Genomic DNA, 19,180 nt, shown 5'->3' with positions numbered 1-19,180 from the left:
TTATTAAATAAGTTATTGCACTGAATTGTTTTAAAATTGTATTTCAAACTCAATTTAACTCAACTTTAATTATGAACAAACTATACCGTGTACTTTGTGGTGACAACCTTGTAACTCCTATGGTTCTTAAGAGAACACCATTAAACAAAAGCTAAGACTGTTTTGTGTTGGTCAAATATAATTAGATATGTACCTAATGGGCTCATGGTGAATGAAAGAAATTCATAATTAAGGGAATAATACATGACAAAAATGTTGCCATCATTCAAAAAAAAAAACCTTATGTGAACAAAATCTGCATTCCTCATGTGTCCTCCATTTTAATTAAATCACTCAGTCGGGTTTGTTTATTCACAGTATTTAGAACCACTGACAATTGACAATTGTCATTACATCAAAGCTTGTTTCATATGCTGTGGTCACAGTTTTAAAAACATGTAGACAACGTGCAGACAGCTTTATCACAGAACCGTCACACAAGATTTTCGTTTTTTAAAGGCGACACCTCAATAAACACGTTTAGCAGTATGAAAATTATATTCAGACGTAGCTACTCACAATTTGTACTGTACGTACTAATGGTGGAACACACTTTTGTCAACGACTTTTTTAATCGCCATGATCCTAATGCAAAGTGATCCCAAACAGCAGACCTATAATGCACCATATATTTTCTAGTGCTGGCTCTTTCGTCATGATCGCAAACGATCCACACCTTTTTTTTTTTGTCTCCACACATGACCCCTAGCAACGCCGCTTCACTTCTACATTCAGCGGTTGGCGTTATATTTTAGGCGTCACGCTCTGTTCGAGAGTGCACACTGCTTTGCCTCGTTAGTAAATGAGAGAGAGAGAGAGAGAGAGAGAGAGAGAGAGAGAGAGAGAGAGAAAGAGAGAAAGAGAGAAAGAGAGTTTTGCATGACTATGAACTGAAAGGAAAGGTTTGGAGATTTATCATAAACCATCCCACCCCTAGTTACGTTACTTAGCTGTACTAAAATGTTCACAAACATCCATCCATCCATCCATTTTCTGAGCCGCTTCTCCTCACTAGGGTCGCGGGCGTGCTGGAGCCTATCCCCCAGGTATCATCGGGCAGGAGGCGGGGTACACCCTGAACTGGTTGCCAGCCAATCGCATGGCACATAAAAACAAACAACCATTCGCACTCACATTCACACCTACGGGCAATTTAGAGTCGTCAATCAATCTACCACGCATGTTTTTAGGATGTGGGACGAAACCGGAGTGCCCGGCGAAAACCCACGCAGGCACGGGGAGAACATGCAAACTCCACACAGGCGGGGCCGGGGACTGAACACTGGTCCCCAGAACTGTGAGGCAGACGCTCTAACCAGTCGTCCACCGTGCCACAGAGTAGAAAGTCACCACATAAATAAATACTCAAGTACAGATGCCTGAAAAATCTAAAGTGCAGTAAGTACTTTGTTACTTCCCATTTCTGCTTTTAAACCACGTGTAGTGTTCAAATTGTCTCCTGCTCCGCCTTACGTCTGGATTTTGGCCTTTTTAAGTGCCACTTCTCTCTCCTCCCCCCTTCTCTCTTCCTTAGAGAGGTGGCGATGACCAAATCTGAGGCTGCTGCTGTATGGATTCTGCACCGACCGACAGGGACAAGATCTGAGGTTGACCACTTCCCTGGAGGCGTTGCTATGAAGGATTCTGTATCGACCGACGGAGTCAGGCCCTCAGGATGAACCACTTTCCCGACGGTGTCTACCTGCGGCAATTCATCTCATTAAATGGACACCTACGCTGTTTTTTTCATAACATTGTACAACAACATCCTATATGATAAATGTGGCCCACTCTGAATCCATTGCAGCCTGGTAATCCTGAAAGGGGGATTTCTCCATCTGTGGTCCCTTATCAAGGTTTCTTCTTTTTTACGCAAATGCGGATTTGAGTTTTTCCATGACCAGTTGGGGGATTTAGATCCAGGCATATCGTCGATCTTTGTCAACTGTGGGCCTTTGAGACTCTTTTGTAATTAAGGGATACACAAATAAACTTCACTTGGATGGGATGATGAACTCAAGTCATCCCTCACCTGACACCACTACCAAGGGTAGGACCCTATCATGCAGAATTAGTGTGATATGTCTGGTTGATTAAAAGTTTGAAAGGTGTAAGACTGGAGTATGGTCCACAGCTGGTGCAGTCCTTTTATACTTGCAGCACTGGATCGGTTTCAGTAAACAAAGTTGCCTGATGAGGGCAGAGGTTATTTCTGGAAGAGATAGTTATCCACATGTCATGTTCTCTACCACCTGAGCCTGAGTCACGTCAAGAGGTGATTCAGGTATTTAATTTAAAACGGCAGATACACTGACATTTGAGTAGGTGGAGATGGGGGGTTAGTTGAATATTGCATCTACAGTGTTGGGCCACGCTGTTACATCTCTGAAACAGCTGCCTTTTTGACATCATTATCTTTCAGCTCTACTGTGTGAGGTTGATGGTATCAACAGTCTCGCTGGCACATCAGTTTGTATTTACACACTAAAAACAAACTGGAAGCATTGCAATTCATGGATTCCATTCCTTCTTCAACTCAAAATCCATTTCTCAGTTTTCCTCACAGGAATATAAATGGATTGATATACTGTATAAGAAATGTCAATTGTGTAGAATTTATTGTTGATTAATTGTGTCTTGAAGGAATTGTGACAAAATGTAGCGCATCACATGGTTGGAACCAGCAGAGGCATTTTACAGTCAATCTGAAGAAGATCGTGGTCTAAAGAACAAGTAGTTACTTATGGGAAGTTGAGCTATAGTCACACAGACCTCCGCTAAAGCATTCCCCCCCCACTTAATCAATCCCTAATTTGCCTTCCCTTTCATCCTCTCTATAGTAGATTAAGAAAATTTAGTAAAACGTCTTGCCCTGTTGCTAACACATCTAACATTCTGTCCACGAATGCATTCGATATAACGAGTTTAATTGAGTCTGTGTGATTTGACAGAATGATTTAATTTGCTTGAAACGATTATAACAAACCGGAGTCACTGTACATTAACCTTCCCTACAATATCTCATTGTATCCTACATTACGCTATTTGAAGCAATGACAAATGAAACCTCATTATAAACCAACACAAGTACTTCTCAAATTAAACCATATACTGCTCCTATCTGGGGCTGCAATTTAGACATCGTAGCCATTTTACTGCACCCACTATCTGGTACCTTATGCACCGAGATCAGTTTTAGTTACTTTAGTCTTCATTTAAATTTGTGAATTTAAAATGTGTGTCTTGATTCATTGTTTGAGATGCGATGGAAACGCTTGATCTTAGTATTGAGTTTTGAAGGCTCTTATGATTTACAGTATATGATCTGATAGAAATGTCTCTGAAGGATTTTTCAAGCAACTATATACTAGGGATGCAATAATATCTTAATCTCACAGTTGCGATATTGTGGGAAAGCTCAAGGTATTGCGTGAAAACTCACGGTATTGCAGGATGGGTCATGGTACAGATGGAGCAAAGGGGCAGAGAGGTACATGCAGAAGAACCGAAAGACCTCTCTTTTTCTTGTGACAGAGTCCTCAACTGGCTTTAGTAGTTTCTGTGCATTTTCGATTTTCGTGGAAAATCTCCTAGCCACACTTGTGTTTAGTTAGACACAACATCCTGTGTGTTTATGTGGCTAATCCTTTAGCCGCACTTAGCCAGTTCACAACACTGGGAAGCCAATAAGCTTTTAACAATGTGGGCCCAAGTAAAACTACCTAGTCATCATTCCGGACTACTGCTGAACGATTACGAAAATAATGTAATTGTAATTTATTTATGTATTTACATATTAAACAAATATTGTGATTTTGATTTACCATGCAATTTATTGGGGGAAGTTTGTTATCTTCAACATTATTCACCGAATGCAAGAAATAAATCATTCGATAGTATGATCAACATATAATCAACTCTTTCCTGTAGGCCAGGCATAAAAGTGATGATGAACTGATAGGAATAGCAAATCGTTATTTCACTATTGAATTGTAAAATAAAAACCTTCCATCACAGTAGAAAATTTCCTGATTGATTTTACTTCAATCCTTGTAAACGTAATATAATGATGCTCTTGCCAGTAGCACTGCAGTCCGTGTCAGCTGAGGAGAATGCAGGATAGAGATGAATTTGGAGAGTGACACTATCACCAAGAGCGGTTGAAATGGTAAACGCTATTAAACAGTGATATTGTGATTTTGTGAATATCCTGTCATCCCTACTATATACTCTAATTAACTTGCACTGAATTCGCTGGCAGGTTCACCGTATTTACCTTTATGCCACGGTATTTCTGTAGTTGAATGCTATATCTGGGTTGACTTGTTTCAAACTTTAACATGGCATACCAATCGATTAATGGAAATACAGATTATTGATTAAATAAAAAAAAAAAGACAAAGTATTAAACATTTTCTTATTAAACCACTCCCACAATTATGTCCTTGGGACCTGACTGTGATTCAAAAAAATGTCTCTAGATATAATTCTGTAACATGAAGCACATGTTATTGTCACAAGATGTTGTGTTATTGCATCCAGGTATTGCTGTGACATTCAGAATGCCAATTTTAATTCACTGGAACATGTGCTAATTTGTGTTTAACATGCACTTGTATTAAGGTAATGCCTCAGGCAGGGCTTGCAAAATCTTTGCACCTAATGAGACTCACTTGGTCCAGTAAGATGTCGTCACTATTTTTTGTTTCAACATGAACATATAGAGTGACAAACTTGGGACCATTGTGACTGTGGGACAGCTTACCATATATCAAAATATAATATTGACAGTTTTTCGTATTGTACGTCAAGCTGTTGTGCAAACCGAACTCTATGATTGATCATTGTTGGGCCACTCATCCATTAAAAACTGGAAAGAAAGATTTTGATATCAAACATAGGACACCGTTCTCCAGCAGTGTTTTGACTCCCATGTGATCACATGAAAACGAACCACTGAAGCAGTGGCTGATATAGCAAGCTGATGTCATGGAATTTACAGTACATTTTTGTCTTTAACCCTTTTAAAACCACAGGGATCACCGGTAACACCGCGGCGCATGTGTATTTCAAATTACCTTAACTCCTCGCTAAAAGGTGCTAAAAGGGTGAAGCAGTTCTGTGCAGAGTGTGGGCAGAGAAAGCAACAAATTCAGGTAGAATTAATCACAAAGTTCCTCTTGAGGTATTTTCAGCAGGTGATTGTCCACTCTTCCCCGCTGAGTAAATTGTAAATAAACTTGGGTTTACATCCAACTCATCATGTCTCCCTCATAATGGCATGTTGTTAACGGCCAGCTTCTACTGTGACAGAAGTCTTGTTGCCTGGCAACAAATCTAAGTTTGGAGTCCAGTGTGATGACCGTGCAGTGAGGACAGCCTGACAAGTCTGTACAGCACTGTTACATGGTGCTTTTTCCATAACTAAATAACTATGCTAACCTTTCTATATCCCCTTGAGGGTGTATCAGTAAATAACACACACATGGATGTGAGCTCGTCTCATCTGCTGGTTTGAAGGGGAATTAGAGAGACCCATCCGTAAACTCCTCAGGGCGGCACTGACATTAAACAGCCTAGGTGTTTGCTAGATCGATGTGGGTGCTTTGGAGCAGTCATACCTTTGGACAGCCATGTGTCCTTCACAACTACACAGACCCATATATATATAATATACATCAAAGATAGGGAGAGCACAGAGTGATGGCCACTGTTGTGAGGTGGAACTTCACAGAGTGTGAAGACCTAGCAAGACAGATTTATTTTAAAGAAAAATAAATGCTGACTATGAGTGCTCATAACTGTATGATAAATTGGTCCGTTGTCATGAATGGTTGGCAGAGTGGCGGTTCATTGGTAATATGATGTTCCCTCACAGCTTAGTTTATGACAACGCTGTGACAACACAATTTATGATTATCTTATCAAAGTTGGCCAGCCAACTCTACAAGGTCACAACTGGGGAGAAGCCAATACACTACTTAATATTCACTCAAGAGCATCCCTCTCATGTATTGAAAGGGACAAAGGGAGAAGTCGGCACTAACATCAGCCTGGATATCAACATTTATGTTGAATATTTGAACCTGCTAAACTGATTTAGTCTATTGTACGAAAGAGGTTAATCCATTGAAAAACAGACACATTCACTGAGCCATTCATTATTTACTGTTCAGTATAATGAAATGACTTTAGTGAAATGCTTGTGTATATAGGTAAGACGGAGGGAGTGCACAGACTGTATTTGCTCAAGAATACTGTTTACCTGGGCCACAGAGTCTCTAAATTTATGGCTTGTCACTACTTACATACCATGTCCTTAAATAGTGCTGAGTGTTCTAATTAATCTTGTGCATCAATTAGTTGTTGGTGTAACACTTTAAAAAAAACAAAAAAACAAATATAAACAACTCTCTCAAAATAAATGACCCTCACCCGTCCCACAGAAGAATTAAATGCCGCAAGGGGCCTCATTTATAAACGGTTCATGAACACAAAAGGGGGGCTAAAAGTGGCCTTCGCCACTTTTAGAAGCAAATTTCTAAAACAAAAATTGGTGAGAGAATACATGATGTACATGCATCTGGATGCAAACTCTGTAGCTGTCATATACGCACGTTTTTGAGGCAGCGAGGGCCGGCAACTCATATGGCATCCTGATGAAATCAAGTCTCATTAACAAAAGAAATTTTTCATAACGAAAACGTAATCATTCCATTCTCTCATATCTTGAAATGATCAAAAAATAACAGATATAGAGATTAGTCGGCTCAATATTTCAATGCTCTCAGTCTCAAGCCACCACATCGATGGAGAGCACGACTTAAGTACAAAGTGCTCGAAAGCACGAGAGAGAAAGAAATAAAGAAATAAATAAAGAAAGAAACATCTGTAACTTACCGCAAGGTGTTTTCTCAAGTTAGAAGTGGCCTGAAATATCCAAGTTTACAGGAAATATGGTACAGTAGAACTTCAACCTAAAACAAACTCAAGGTCTAATTTGCATCTCCTCTTAGCAGTATAACATACAGTTGTATTTTATTATATTATTACTACATTATATATTATTTTAATAAACCAATAACCTTGTGTAATCACATTGTATTGTACCAACAAAATTCCAGATCCTTTTTAAACTTGAATGATTGAACCCAGTGAGAGTAAAAGTCTGCCTGTAACATGTCATGCAGGTACAGTGCTCAACATAAATGAGTATACCTTAGAATTTTGATGATTAGACTGACCTGTGGTTGACTTCTTGTAAATTTAATCTAAAATTAAACCAGACTTTCATTGAGTGTAGTGGTTGTCAAACCTTTTACACAAAGTAGCCATCATCTCAAAAAATAGCTCTCCAAGTACCACCATTATTACCAACATTAAAATACACTAGCAAAGTGGAAAAAAAAACGAGACAGGTTGTATTCCTAAAAAGTATAATTGATATTATGGTAAGCCATTGTAAAATTATGCACATTTTGAAGATCAACACTGCTCTTAAATATGGGAAAATAAAAACTCTACCAAAATAATGATTCGATATATATGTATTGCACATAGTAATTATACCAAAATTATTCAAAACAAATAGTTCTTAAAGATTATTTCTTGAAGAAGTTAAATACAACTAAACTTTACTTAGGAAGTGATTCTTTGGATAGCCCTAGAGGGAGCCAGCACACCACTAGTGCTACTCATACCACACTTTGCGAATAGTTGATCTCGCGCATATGCATTTTTCCAACATTAAATTTGTTAGAAAAAAGAATGTGTGTGTGTGTGTGTGTGTGTGTGTGTGTGTGTGTGTGTGTGTGCTCAACGAGAGTGTATTGCATAATACATTGAATCAGAAAGGAAAATCAGGAGAGAAGTCAGAAAAAACAAATCAAAGGCTCAGTGTGGTAAAAGAGTTTTAGTCGTCTGTGTCAGAATACTGAAGCAAGGCAGAATTATAAGTCTCTTACGCTCTTAACATTTTGATATTGTAAAGCTGAAACAAATTCAGTCCTAAAGACCAGCTACCATAAATATTTTGCTGAGTGTTTTATAAAAGACCAAGAGAGGCTCCTTCCAGATACATGTTGATGTGCAAAGATTGATGTGTGTCTTTTGACTGGCTATTGTGGAGATTTACATGTGCTCACTTTTGCCTCCATGAAAGCTTGTTTTATCATGTTATTATCAGATGTCAGGGTGCGAATGGGTGGCTCGCATTGGCAGATCGTTGCTGAATCACACAACATCAGTGTCGTGCACGTTTATGCCATTGACGGTGGAGGCAGGGGACTGTAGCACAATGGCAAAAAAACAAACATGTCACCAAGGTGATTATGGGGATTTCTGCCACTGAAACCAATGTGCGTATTATGATCCTGGCAGGCTAAATAGGCTGGCGCACAAGCCAAGGACCTGATGGAGCACGAGAATCACGAGTAAATTGCAAACTTCCCTTTTCTCAAAGCCTCGTATCAAAAGAGTTGCACAAGGCACCAGCACATCCACTAAAATAAAGAAATTTGTTTTAGATGGAAAGTTACATTTAACATAACTCCAAAAGCTACCTGTAGCTGGGTCCACAGTCTGCACAATTAAGTGGTCATCCTGGTGAACCCACTCGCCGTTGCACTTGAAGTAGATCTGCGTCGCCGGGGTGGATCGGCAGGTGAGCATCACCGGCTTGTTTTTCACTATGAACTCGTCTTCTGGTTCCACCAGGAAGTGAGGTAACAGGTCGGAGAAGGCTGCAGGTTGTGTCGCTGTGGCGGCATGCTCAGAACCTTAGAGGGAAAAAAAAAAGATTTTAGAAGGATGCCAAACAATAATTTTCTGGAGAGCCAGCAATTGTGACCACCTCACTCAAAACTGGCAAATTATTTGTCCCTACAAAATGTGGAGTTGGGTGCCCACTTTGCAGCTATAACTGCTTCCACTCTTGTGGGAAGACAAAGATGCTGGAGTGCCTCCATTCCAACAGAGCCCGAATCACAAACTCTGTCTAGTTCATGCCCAAGGTGTTTAGCATAGCATTGAGGTTAAAGGGAAGTTTACAGTTTTAAAAGATATCACTTTTTGTCATATTTGTTAAAACTGCCAGTATAAACCTGACAGCAGTAGAGAGCTATGCGATATGGACAAATGTTGATATTCCGATACAGGTATCCTGCTAACGATATATATCCCGATATAGCGTTTTTCCTTAAACTTACATGAAATGAATTGCAATTTTCTGTGATCTTTTGTGTTCATTTATAAAATAATTTTTTTTCCGACCACACAATGAAAATGGCCAAATTTAGCATTTTTTTTAGCATCAAGCATTTTTCCTTAAACTTACATGAAATTAATGGCAATTTTCTGTGATCTTTTCTCTTTTTAGTTATGAAATGCATATTTTATATCGACCACACAATAAAAATTGCCAAATTTAGCATTAAAGAGCATTTTGACTTGTTAAATGGGTATCTTTAAGATGAAAATGTCAACAGAAAGTTGTGTAAACCAGAGTTAAAGATACAGTATTTTCATTATTTTGTTACATTTTGAAACTGATTCATAGCCTTGATAATTTTGAGGAAACATTCTAAAGGCTCCTGCATCCTACATTAGCTAACTTTTAGCCTAATATAGAGCAACTAGATCAATGACACATTTAGAAAATTGGACATGAGAAAGGGTAGCGATCATTCTGGACATAGAACATTTTCTCAAGATGGAAAAAAACAAAACCTTTGGGTCATTTTCATTATTTCAGCTAAAAAGATTTACAATCTACAAAAATAATTTCATCTAAAAATTTGGGGAGTGAATAATGTCGTCATAGCTGTATATGGTGATGTAAATTAAGGTTTCTAACAGTACATGTAGCTAAAGAATGGAAAACCTTTTAATAAAAAAAAGTCACATTATAACCCAAGCAGCAACTGACATTTTGTCAACAGCTTCGACAACAGCTTCTTTTTAGGTGCAGGTTTTTGGTCAGATTGTGGCTCTTATTTGTGCGATTCAGGTCAAGTTGTGGTACTAATGAGTCAAATGTGTGGGTTGCGGGGACGGATACAGTACTGAATATTGGGGGCTGGATGTTGAAAATAGATCTGTGACTTGAAAAAGAAACTCCCGTCAATAATCCACGATGACCAGACAGGCTTCATTAAAGATAGAAGTTCCACAAATAATGTCAGACGTCTGTTAAATTTAATAAGCATGTCACAGCGTAAAAATCTAAACGCAATCATCAAGTCACTTGACGCAGAGAAAGCTTTCGATAAAGTTAACTGGGAATTTCCTGCTTGCAGTATTTCGCAAATTTGGCTTTGGAGATTCATTTATACATTGGATAGCAACATTATACAATTTGCCGAAAGCGATAGTCACCACAAATAGGATTACTTCACAAAGTTTTACATTACAAAGAAGAACCAGACAAGGATGTCCACTCTCACCAATGCTATTTGCAATATTCATCGAACCTCTTTCTGCCGCTATACGTCAGAATGCTAATATTAAAGGCATCTGCTCACTGGTGACAGAACACAAAATCAATCTATATGCTGATGATATTCTTCTTTACTTACAGGAACCCAAGTATTCTCTTCAGGCAGTCTTCAATCTCATTAAAACATTTTTACAAATAGATTACTCGATCAACCGGACAAAATCAACAAACTCCCAATAACAGCAAACTCATGGACTCCTGCAGATCAAATCCCAGATTAGCCTATTCCTATAGGAAACATTAAGTATTTAGTTATTAATATTTCTCCAAAACTCACAGAGCTAACCAATCTAAATTACACACCACTTTGGAAAAAAATCACAGCTGACTTAAGACGCTGGAATAACTTGGCGATATCACAACTGGGAAGAATAGCCACAATAAAAATGAAAACCTTACATCAAATAAATAATTTATTCTCAATGATTCCATTTAATACCACATTTAAATGGTTTCAAACCTTAGATTTTCTGCTGTAATACATTTTTATTCAAAAAAATCAGAAAAATAGAATTAGTCTATCCACTCTTCAGAAAAGTAAACAGGAGGGAGGCCTAAAGGCTCCCAACTTTAAACACTATTATTTAGCTAACCAATTACAATACCTCATCAGATGGTTGCACCACAATGAGGAGTGTGATTCTTGGCTAGAATTTGAACAAACAGACTGCAACAACATAAAACTCCCAAAACCCCCATTTAGTCTTTTTCATTCATTCATCCATCTTCCGTACTGTTTATCCTCACTACGGTTGCGGGCGTGCTGGAGCTTATCCCAGCTATCTTCGGGCGAGAGGCGAGGTACACCCTGAACTGGTCCCCTTCCAATTGCAGGGCACATATAAACAAACAACCATTCACACTCACATTCACAGCTACGGGCAATTTAGGGTCTTCAATTAACCTACCCTGCATGTTTTTGGGATGTGGGAGGAAACCGGAGTACCCGGAGAAAACCCACGCAGGCATGGGGAGAACATGCAAACTCGACACATGCGGGGCCGGGATTTGAACCCCGGTCCTCAGAACTGTGAGGCAGATGTGCTAACCAGTCGTCCACCGTGCCGCCCCATTTAGTCTTAAACACCATAAATGCTTCAAGAACCCAATAATCGCATCCACCTTAATAACGGCTTGGTGGCAAAGTTTACACTCTAAAGGATCTCAATTAGCTCCCAGTATGCTCTCCCCAATATGGCATAATCCAAATTTCGAAATTAATAATGTACCCCTTCATTTTAGTACATGGGAACAACTTGGAATTGACCACCTACAACAACACCATCCATCCATTTTCTTTTGCGCTTATCCTCACTAGGGTCTATTTAAAGATAATGTTTTTAGGACACGTGATGAACTGTTCCAAGAAGTCTCAATAACAGGCGGAAACTTTCTTAATAATAAATTAAAAGCAGCAATAAAAAAAAGAATTACTTTTTACTCCCGCAAAGTAAAAGAAATCTCTCAAAAGTTTATAAATTAATTTCATGCAGTAAATCAATGCACTTACCAATAACCAAATGGGAAGAAGACCTTTCCATGTCCGCTGACCGTAGCTACTGGATATAGATATGTAACAATACTTTTAGAATGACAAAAAACACAAATCTACAGCTTATACAATAGAAAGTGCTCATAGAACACACTTTACTCAGTACACTATGCATAAAATGGGCTTCTCTCCATCTAATATATGCGCGCAATGCACCAAAATTACACCAGACACCTATTTTCATGATATATGGGAATGCACACCAATTCAATGCTTTTGGTCTTTGGTTACACAAAAACTCTCTTACATTTTGAATTTCAGGATTCCAGTTTCCCCAAGATTGTACATACTTGGCGACTTAAGCGTAATCGACCTCCCTATTAAATATTCTCAATCATTACTCGACGCGTTAGCTACCGGTAAGAAAACAATTCTATTAAACTGGAAAAACAAACAAGCTATTAACATCAAACTGTGGCTAAATCTCATCATAGACTATATTGCGTTAGAAAAAAGATCAGCAGAACGTATATATACCTATACCTATAACATATATAGGTAGAGAGCTGGGGCCTCATGTATAAAAGGTGCGTACGTAAAAAAACGTGGCGTCCGTTCTTTTTCACGGCAAAGTTCAAATGTATCAAGAGTGACATGACCGTGGAAATGTGCGGTGCCTCACGCCAACTGCATGGCTGGCGTACACACGTTTCTGCAGCTTTTGGCGCTTTGGCGACACTAAGAGGTGATGCTGGGAAACTGTTCTCATAAATCTGCACACCAGAGACACATGAACAATTAGCACTGATGAACAATTCATACCCAGCAACATTTGATTTCAACAATGCAATTGAGGCAAGGACTGATATTTTTTTTTACCTTTTTATTTCTTTTTCTCTTTCTCACATTTTAGATCGGTTTGCATGGTGAGAGGACACATGCACGGAGTGGGGATCTTCTTTTTTTGTCCCTGTGTTTGTGGTTCCGACGTCTGTGGGGACGGGGCTTTCTTCGCTCCTTCCCGATCTCGGGGGTGGGAACCACTGGGGTGACCTCCCGGGGAGCATTGGTGGTGTGAAAATAAAAATAGATCTGTGCAGAGGTCCTACGCAGTAATGACAGCTTTCGAATGAGAATACTGAGATCCACATCATATGAAAAGTAGGAGAGATGCATTAACACTGAACCACCATCATATTGATATCTGACACTGTATTCCAAAAGAAAATGAAACGATCCATGACGATATGTACACTTTGTCACACCCAGAGTTAAAAGGCAAATAGATTCAAATAGATGGACAGTGATGGTTGAGAGAGAAAGAGTGAGTGACGTGTAGCACAGTTGGCACTGACAGAGCTTGGCCTTGTGTGCTCTTGGCGGGATCGGAAGTCCGTGTCTTCACTCCAGCTCTTAATCATGAGCCTTTAAAAATCACTGCGGATGGATTGTTGGCCATAAATCCTGTTTCAGCGGATAGGCCACTTCAAACAGTGTTATATGATTCTCCCTTCAAACAGGACTCTACCAGTGTTCAGTCAGAGCCACTCAACATTAAATCTCTCATATCGGATACACACAGTAGATGTTTTATTCCACTGATATTCTCCTTGAGGCTCGCTGTGAAGAAGCGGAAATACATTGTCACTGTTTAGAGATGCAGAAGCTGCCCTTTAGGAGCACAACTGTACAAATGACAGCTGAGTTCTGCACGCGCCGTAAAACGTTGGAGAGGAACGCTGAATGTGACAAGGAAGCCTGCGGCACGGCACAAACGCCGATTCTCTCCAAAGATTTTGGACTTCAAGTGGGAGGGGACATAGGAGCAGAAAGAAGAAAATAGCCTCTTTATGCCACAGACACTCAAGGGAAGCCAGTAAATTCCCAAATAAAACCCTTTAAAGATAGATATTAATATACTGCTTTGAATCCAATATGGCTGACTTAGCAGGCATGAACAACAATTTTCATCACTCCCCATGCAGCAGGAGACGACGGAAACCCTCATCTCTCCTAATGAAACGGCAGCGCTTGTGATGACCTTTTGCTCCATTCCTCCACCCCTCCGTAGCCTCCTCAAAGCAGCTTGCTGATGTTCGAGTCACAGATGATATTAGATAGCATCGTAAACACCAATCCTCAGACAAAGACGTTTTCTAGCAGTTCCTCCCCCACAACACATTAATGCCTCTACTTTTGGTAGCCCCCTCATGTGCTGAATTGCTAATCTATCAGGATGAGATACAGTGAAGCACACCATTGCCGCTGAACCCCATTAATGTTCCGTGTGCATGTTATACTCTTAATGAAAACTAAATGTTCTGTATCCAATGAAGAACATGCCTCACTTGCTGACACGCTCCTTATTTCCCATTTTCTGGAGCCATTTTCGATTTGGAGGAGGAAAATTAACATGACAACTAAGTATTGAGTACAACCAAGCTGCCTGCAATGCATGTTTGCGTCTACTGGATGTGTCAAAGTGTTGAGGATAAGACCTGGGCCCTACAAGACAATTACTGTAAGCGAGAGCCAACACTTCAACATAACACTCGTAAGGCAGCAAGCAGTTCAGTTCAGCGGGGTAGCTAGGTGAACGCGGATCAGGTTTACGCTTCCACCAGGTTTGTGTAGGCAGGATGGTGGTAGTTGAATCAGCCTGTCAACTAAACTTTATTTCGAGTGCACGTTAACATCAACTGCAGCTACTTAAATACCATACACTAAAAAATTTGGCCAACAAAATAAATCTAGGTTTAAAGAGCAAAAACTAAGTTGAACACAAACAAGCCCACATAAAAGCCATACTCTCGTTGGGAGAAGTACTAAAGCAGGGGGCTTGAATTACCGGAGAAAGTGGTCTTCTAATAGTCCAACTTTGAACTTTGTTACCATGGTCATTACCCAGTGGGGCCCGACCCTGTGGACTCGTACACAGAATGGAGAGGTCATCTCAAAAACAGTGGACCAGAATCACCTTACACCTGTTAGCTAATGAGTCTCAAACAGAAAGTCAGAGACCAGCTGAGATACTGACATGATGAAAGCCTGATGAACATGTGACAGCGTGAATGCACCTCACTGCTGGCTTCTCGTTTGAGGGTCACATTGAATACTTAACTGCACTTGGATGCTCTCACTTTGTGTTTGTGTGCGCCCACTTGTATGTTAGGGGTTAGTCTTGCATTTAACTGCATGCACTTTGGGTTAATGAGGTCAAACAGGTTTACCTTTGAAGAGCAAATTGTCATTTTTTGGGAGGATATTGTGGTCACCCACTGCTTTTTATCAAACCCATGATGAAGGACTGATGTGTAGTAAATTGGCTTAGATTACTGTCACGGCACACTGTACTTCAAAGTCAACGTGCACACACAAACAGGCGCACGCATGCACGCACACAAACACACACACACACACACACACACACACACACGCACACGCACACACACACACACACACACACACACACACACACACACACAATGGGAGTATGCCACTGAACAGAGTCCTTGCAGGTCAATGCAGAAATCAAATAGACATGCAACAGCACTGCATCAGTTTTCACTGAATGTGACTGGCTCATCTAAATCGATTTACATCAAATGCCAGGTTGTTAGCCGAGCACAAAAAAGGGTGCTAAATTTCACCATCAGATTTAATTGCTAGGACATTCTTGTCCACCTTTATATCACCCACTTTGTAAGTAGGAAGGGAAATATTTATTTGTAACCAAAAGATGCATGCAGCATTCGGACTTGATATTTGTCTGCAGCTGCTCTTCCCTCAAGAGACATTTCAACTGACCTAAAATACACAAAACAGCCCACACACAATCCCAACAAGGGTGCACCAGCTGCCAGTGTTCAGAGCCATCATGTCTGTGACAGATTTTCCCTCTGCGCCTGGACCACAACATCTCCTCGGTCCAGCTGACCATGTCAACTCCCCAGTGAGGCACTGAATACATGCACAAGAGATGATGAAGTGGGGGGAAAAAAGGCACTTCATTTTTAGTTTTCATGAAGGACTAATCTAGAGTCCTGTTGAGCTGAGTTTGTTAAATTCTCATTTATACGTCACCACAGTTCCATGAACCATCTTGTTTGATCACCAGTCGTAAAATAAGGCTTTAATTCTTTAATTTTACTCTTTACTGGCATCCCAAAATTCCACAAACAGTAAAACAGTATGAGGATGTCAGCTGAGATAAAACACTAAGAAGAGAAAACAAATCACAGCGGTTTTACTATTTATATATTCAGAAATGTTAATTTAAAATCGTCAATATTTTTTAAACAAACACAACACTCACTTGCAAACTTAATTTCACAATTTAACGACAGAACTAAAATTCATGTTGATGTATTTTTGCAGACCAACATTGGGTAAATTCACCATTTAATCATTAATTATGTTGATTTGAACAAAATAGTACAAAAATGGCATTACATTGAGAACAACCATATTTGAAGAAATACATGTATGCTGTTTTACTCGCTATCTGTAGTTAAATGTTGAGCGAAACCTGAATAGGAGACATTTGATTTTTAACCAACCATTCGTCTGTAATTATTTTGAAACATGAATGCCATTTTAAACTACTATGTAAAACATAGGACTTATAGTAACGGCTGCTCTTTTTTCTTTTTTTCATTTTATTTGTTATAGAGAGACAACGCACATTAATAAACATTCATTCATTTTCCATACCCAAACATCGTTTTTTTTTTTTTTTTTTTAACTTGTATGTATAAGAAAATACATACATAAATGAACTGCTACAAGAACAGGAATTTTTTTTCTGCATGTAAAAAAAACAACATTTTGAACTCTGAAAAAATATGCTTGGTTGAAGCTTACTTTCAAATAAAATAGTCAGTGTCTAGTTGAGTCCTCCTTTTATTCATGAAATTAAAGCCAAACTTAGATTATCAGCCTGCAGTGAACAAAAAATGCAAATCAAAAATGCCGTCTGCTTCTGTGTTCCGTCATCATTTTTATCACATGTGGCGTGTGCAGTCAGCTGTCATTTTGAATTAAAAATGACTATTTGATTTAACAATGTAAAATAAATATTTTCAAAATAATAACCAATTTAAAATGTTCATTTTACCTGGTTAATGTGATTTTTGCCCCTGAATTTCAGCGCAAGGCGTTGGCATATCGGAGCTGTAGATGTCACCTTGTGGCATGGCATTGTCTTGCTGAAATAAGCACGGACGTCCCTGAAAAAGATGTTACTTGGATGGCAGCATATGTTGCTCCAAAACCTGGATGTACATTTCAGCATTAATGATCCCTTCACAGATGTGCAAGTTACCCATGCTATGGGAACTAACACAACATCACAGATGCTGACCTTTGATCTTTGTGCTGATGACGATCTGAATGATCCTTTTGCTTTTTGGCCAGGAGGACACTATGTCCATGGTTTCCCCCCAAAGAAATTGAAAGTGGACTTGTCAGGCCACAGCACACTTTTCTACTTTGTGTCAGTTCATCTCAGATGAGCTCAGGCCACAGAAGCTGGCATGATTTTTGGTGTTGCTGATATATGGCTTTCGCTTTGCACGGGTATGTTAAATAACATTTATATAAATAATCAACCATTTCATGTTAGGCTGTCATAAACAACAAAACTGCTGTAAATGTACATTTTGTTACATGAATTTGCTCTCCAGTTGCTTTTAAACCGCACAATATATTTACTGAGCAATCACCCTGAATATTGAGCATGAGGGGAACAGAAATGTTCTTATGTTAAGTTAAAAATAGTATAAATAAGCTGCTGACAGAATAAACAATTCAAGTGATCAAACACAGGAAGAGAAACAAAAGTGGCATGTTAAAAAAAAAAGCCACATATAATAGAGTGCATATCTGAGTGATGACAAATATTTACCTTCACATGTCAGAATCTCTGCAATGAGAAACATACATTATGATAGCTGAGGAAAAACAAAGCTTTTCGTGCAAACGCACATTGTGGACGAAATATAGTTTTGGATTGCGTGACTGAACCAAACTGCTTTCACAAATCAGTAAATGGGAGATGAAGAATTATTCGTGTAAATAACGCCGTAGTCTTGAACTGAAAAGCTGGAAGATGTAAAGGTTTGTGTTGTTATGCTCACCGTGGAAATAATCAATCACTGCCACAGAAGGATAACACGCTATAGAGAAACATTAAATAAACATGTCGCATAGAAACCTAATCACATCCCATTTGTGTCATTGGCAGAAGGAGGTGGTGACATCAGAAAATATATAAAGATGGCGACTTGAAGGACAGAAGGTTTGGATGGGGCCCCTTGTGGGAGTGGAGGGGAAAATGTAAACGATTCTAACACATTATTGCAATTTTCCTTCATTCAAATGAATAGAAATCGGCTTGCTGTACATCAACGCAGGCCTGTACATCTGTGTGCATACATAAATTACGAATACTAATGATGCGCTGCCTACGCTGCAGCACAATGACAGTATATCCATGACAGATGTGCTCCTGAGTCTCGGGTCACTTCATCAACTTTGAGAATTGCCTTCAAAAGCTTCTCACATAAATCATTTTGCAGGCGGCGTTTTCGGTGATTAAATAGTGTTTTGAACTGTGTCAAATAGTGTGTCCAAAGGAAAAGGATTGAGCTGTTAATTTTGTAAATTAAGTTCACAATAGCAACACGATAAATGAGCCTCATAGCTTTTGAACAGGAGCACTTACAGCTGCTTATTCGAGCTTGTTGATATTTCCATCCATCCATTTTCTGAGCTGCTTCTCCTCACAAGGGTCGCGGGCGTGCTGGAGCCTATCCCAGCTATCATCGGGCAGGAGGCGGGGTACACCCTGAACTGGTTGCCAGCCAATCGCAGGGCACATACAAACAAACAACCATTTGCACTCACATTCACACCTACGGGCAATTTAGAGTTGTCAATTAACCTAGCATGCATGTTTTTGGGATGTGGGAGGAAACCGTACTGTCCGGAGAAAACCCACACAGGCACGGGGAGAAAATGTAAACTCCACACAGGCGGGGCCAGGATTGAACCCGGGTCCTCAGAACTGTGAGGCAGACGCTCTAACCAGTCGTCCACTGTGCTGCCTTGTTGATATTTATTTAATAAAATTTTCATGTTGTCTATTTGAAGTA

The 19,180-nt window shown here is 39.5% G+C and overlaps 1 protein-coding gene across 1 annotated transcript in view; it reads right to left on the bottom strand.

Moving 5' to 3' along the window:
- Positions 1-19,180, bottom strand: part of unc5a (unc-5 netrin receptor A) — a 195,001-nt gene that overhangs the window by 95,591 nt on the left and 80,230 nt on the right. The window contains exon 2 of the mRNA XM_061686306.1: positions 8,601-8,816. Coding sequence (XP_061542290.1) covers positions 8,601-8,816 — 216 coding nt within the window. The remainder of the gene's footprint in view (positions 1-8,600; positions 8,817-19,180) is intronic.

This window comes from Phycodurus eques, chromosome 9 (genome assembly GCF_024500275.1).
Source record: "Phycodurus eques isolate BA_2022a chromosome 9, UOR_Pequ_1.1, whole genome shotgun sequence".
Classification (NCBI taxonomy): Eukaryota; Metazoa; Chordata; class Actinopteri; order Syngnathiformes; family Syngnathidae; genus Phycodurus; species Phycodurus eques.
This window is presented reverse-complemented; position numbering and strand designations above follow the sequence as displayed.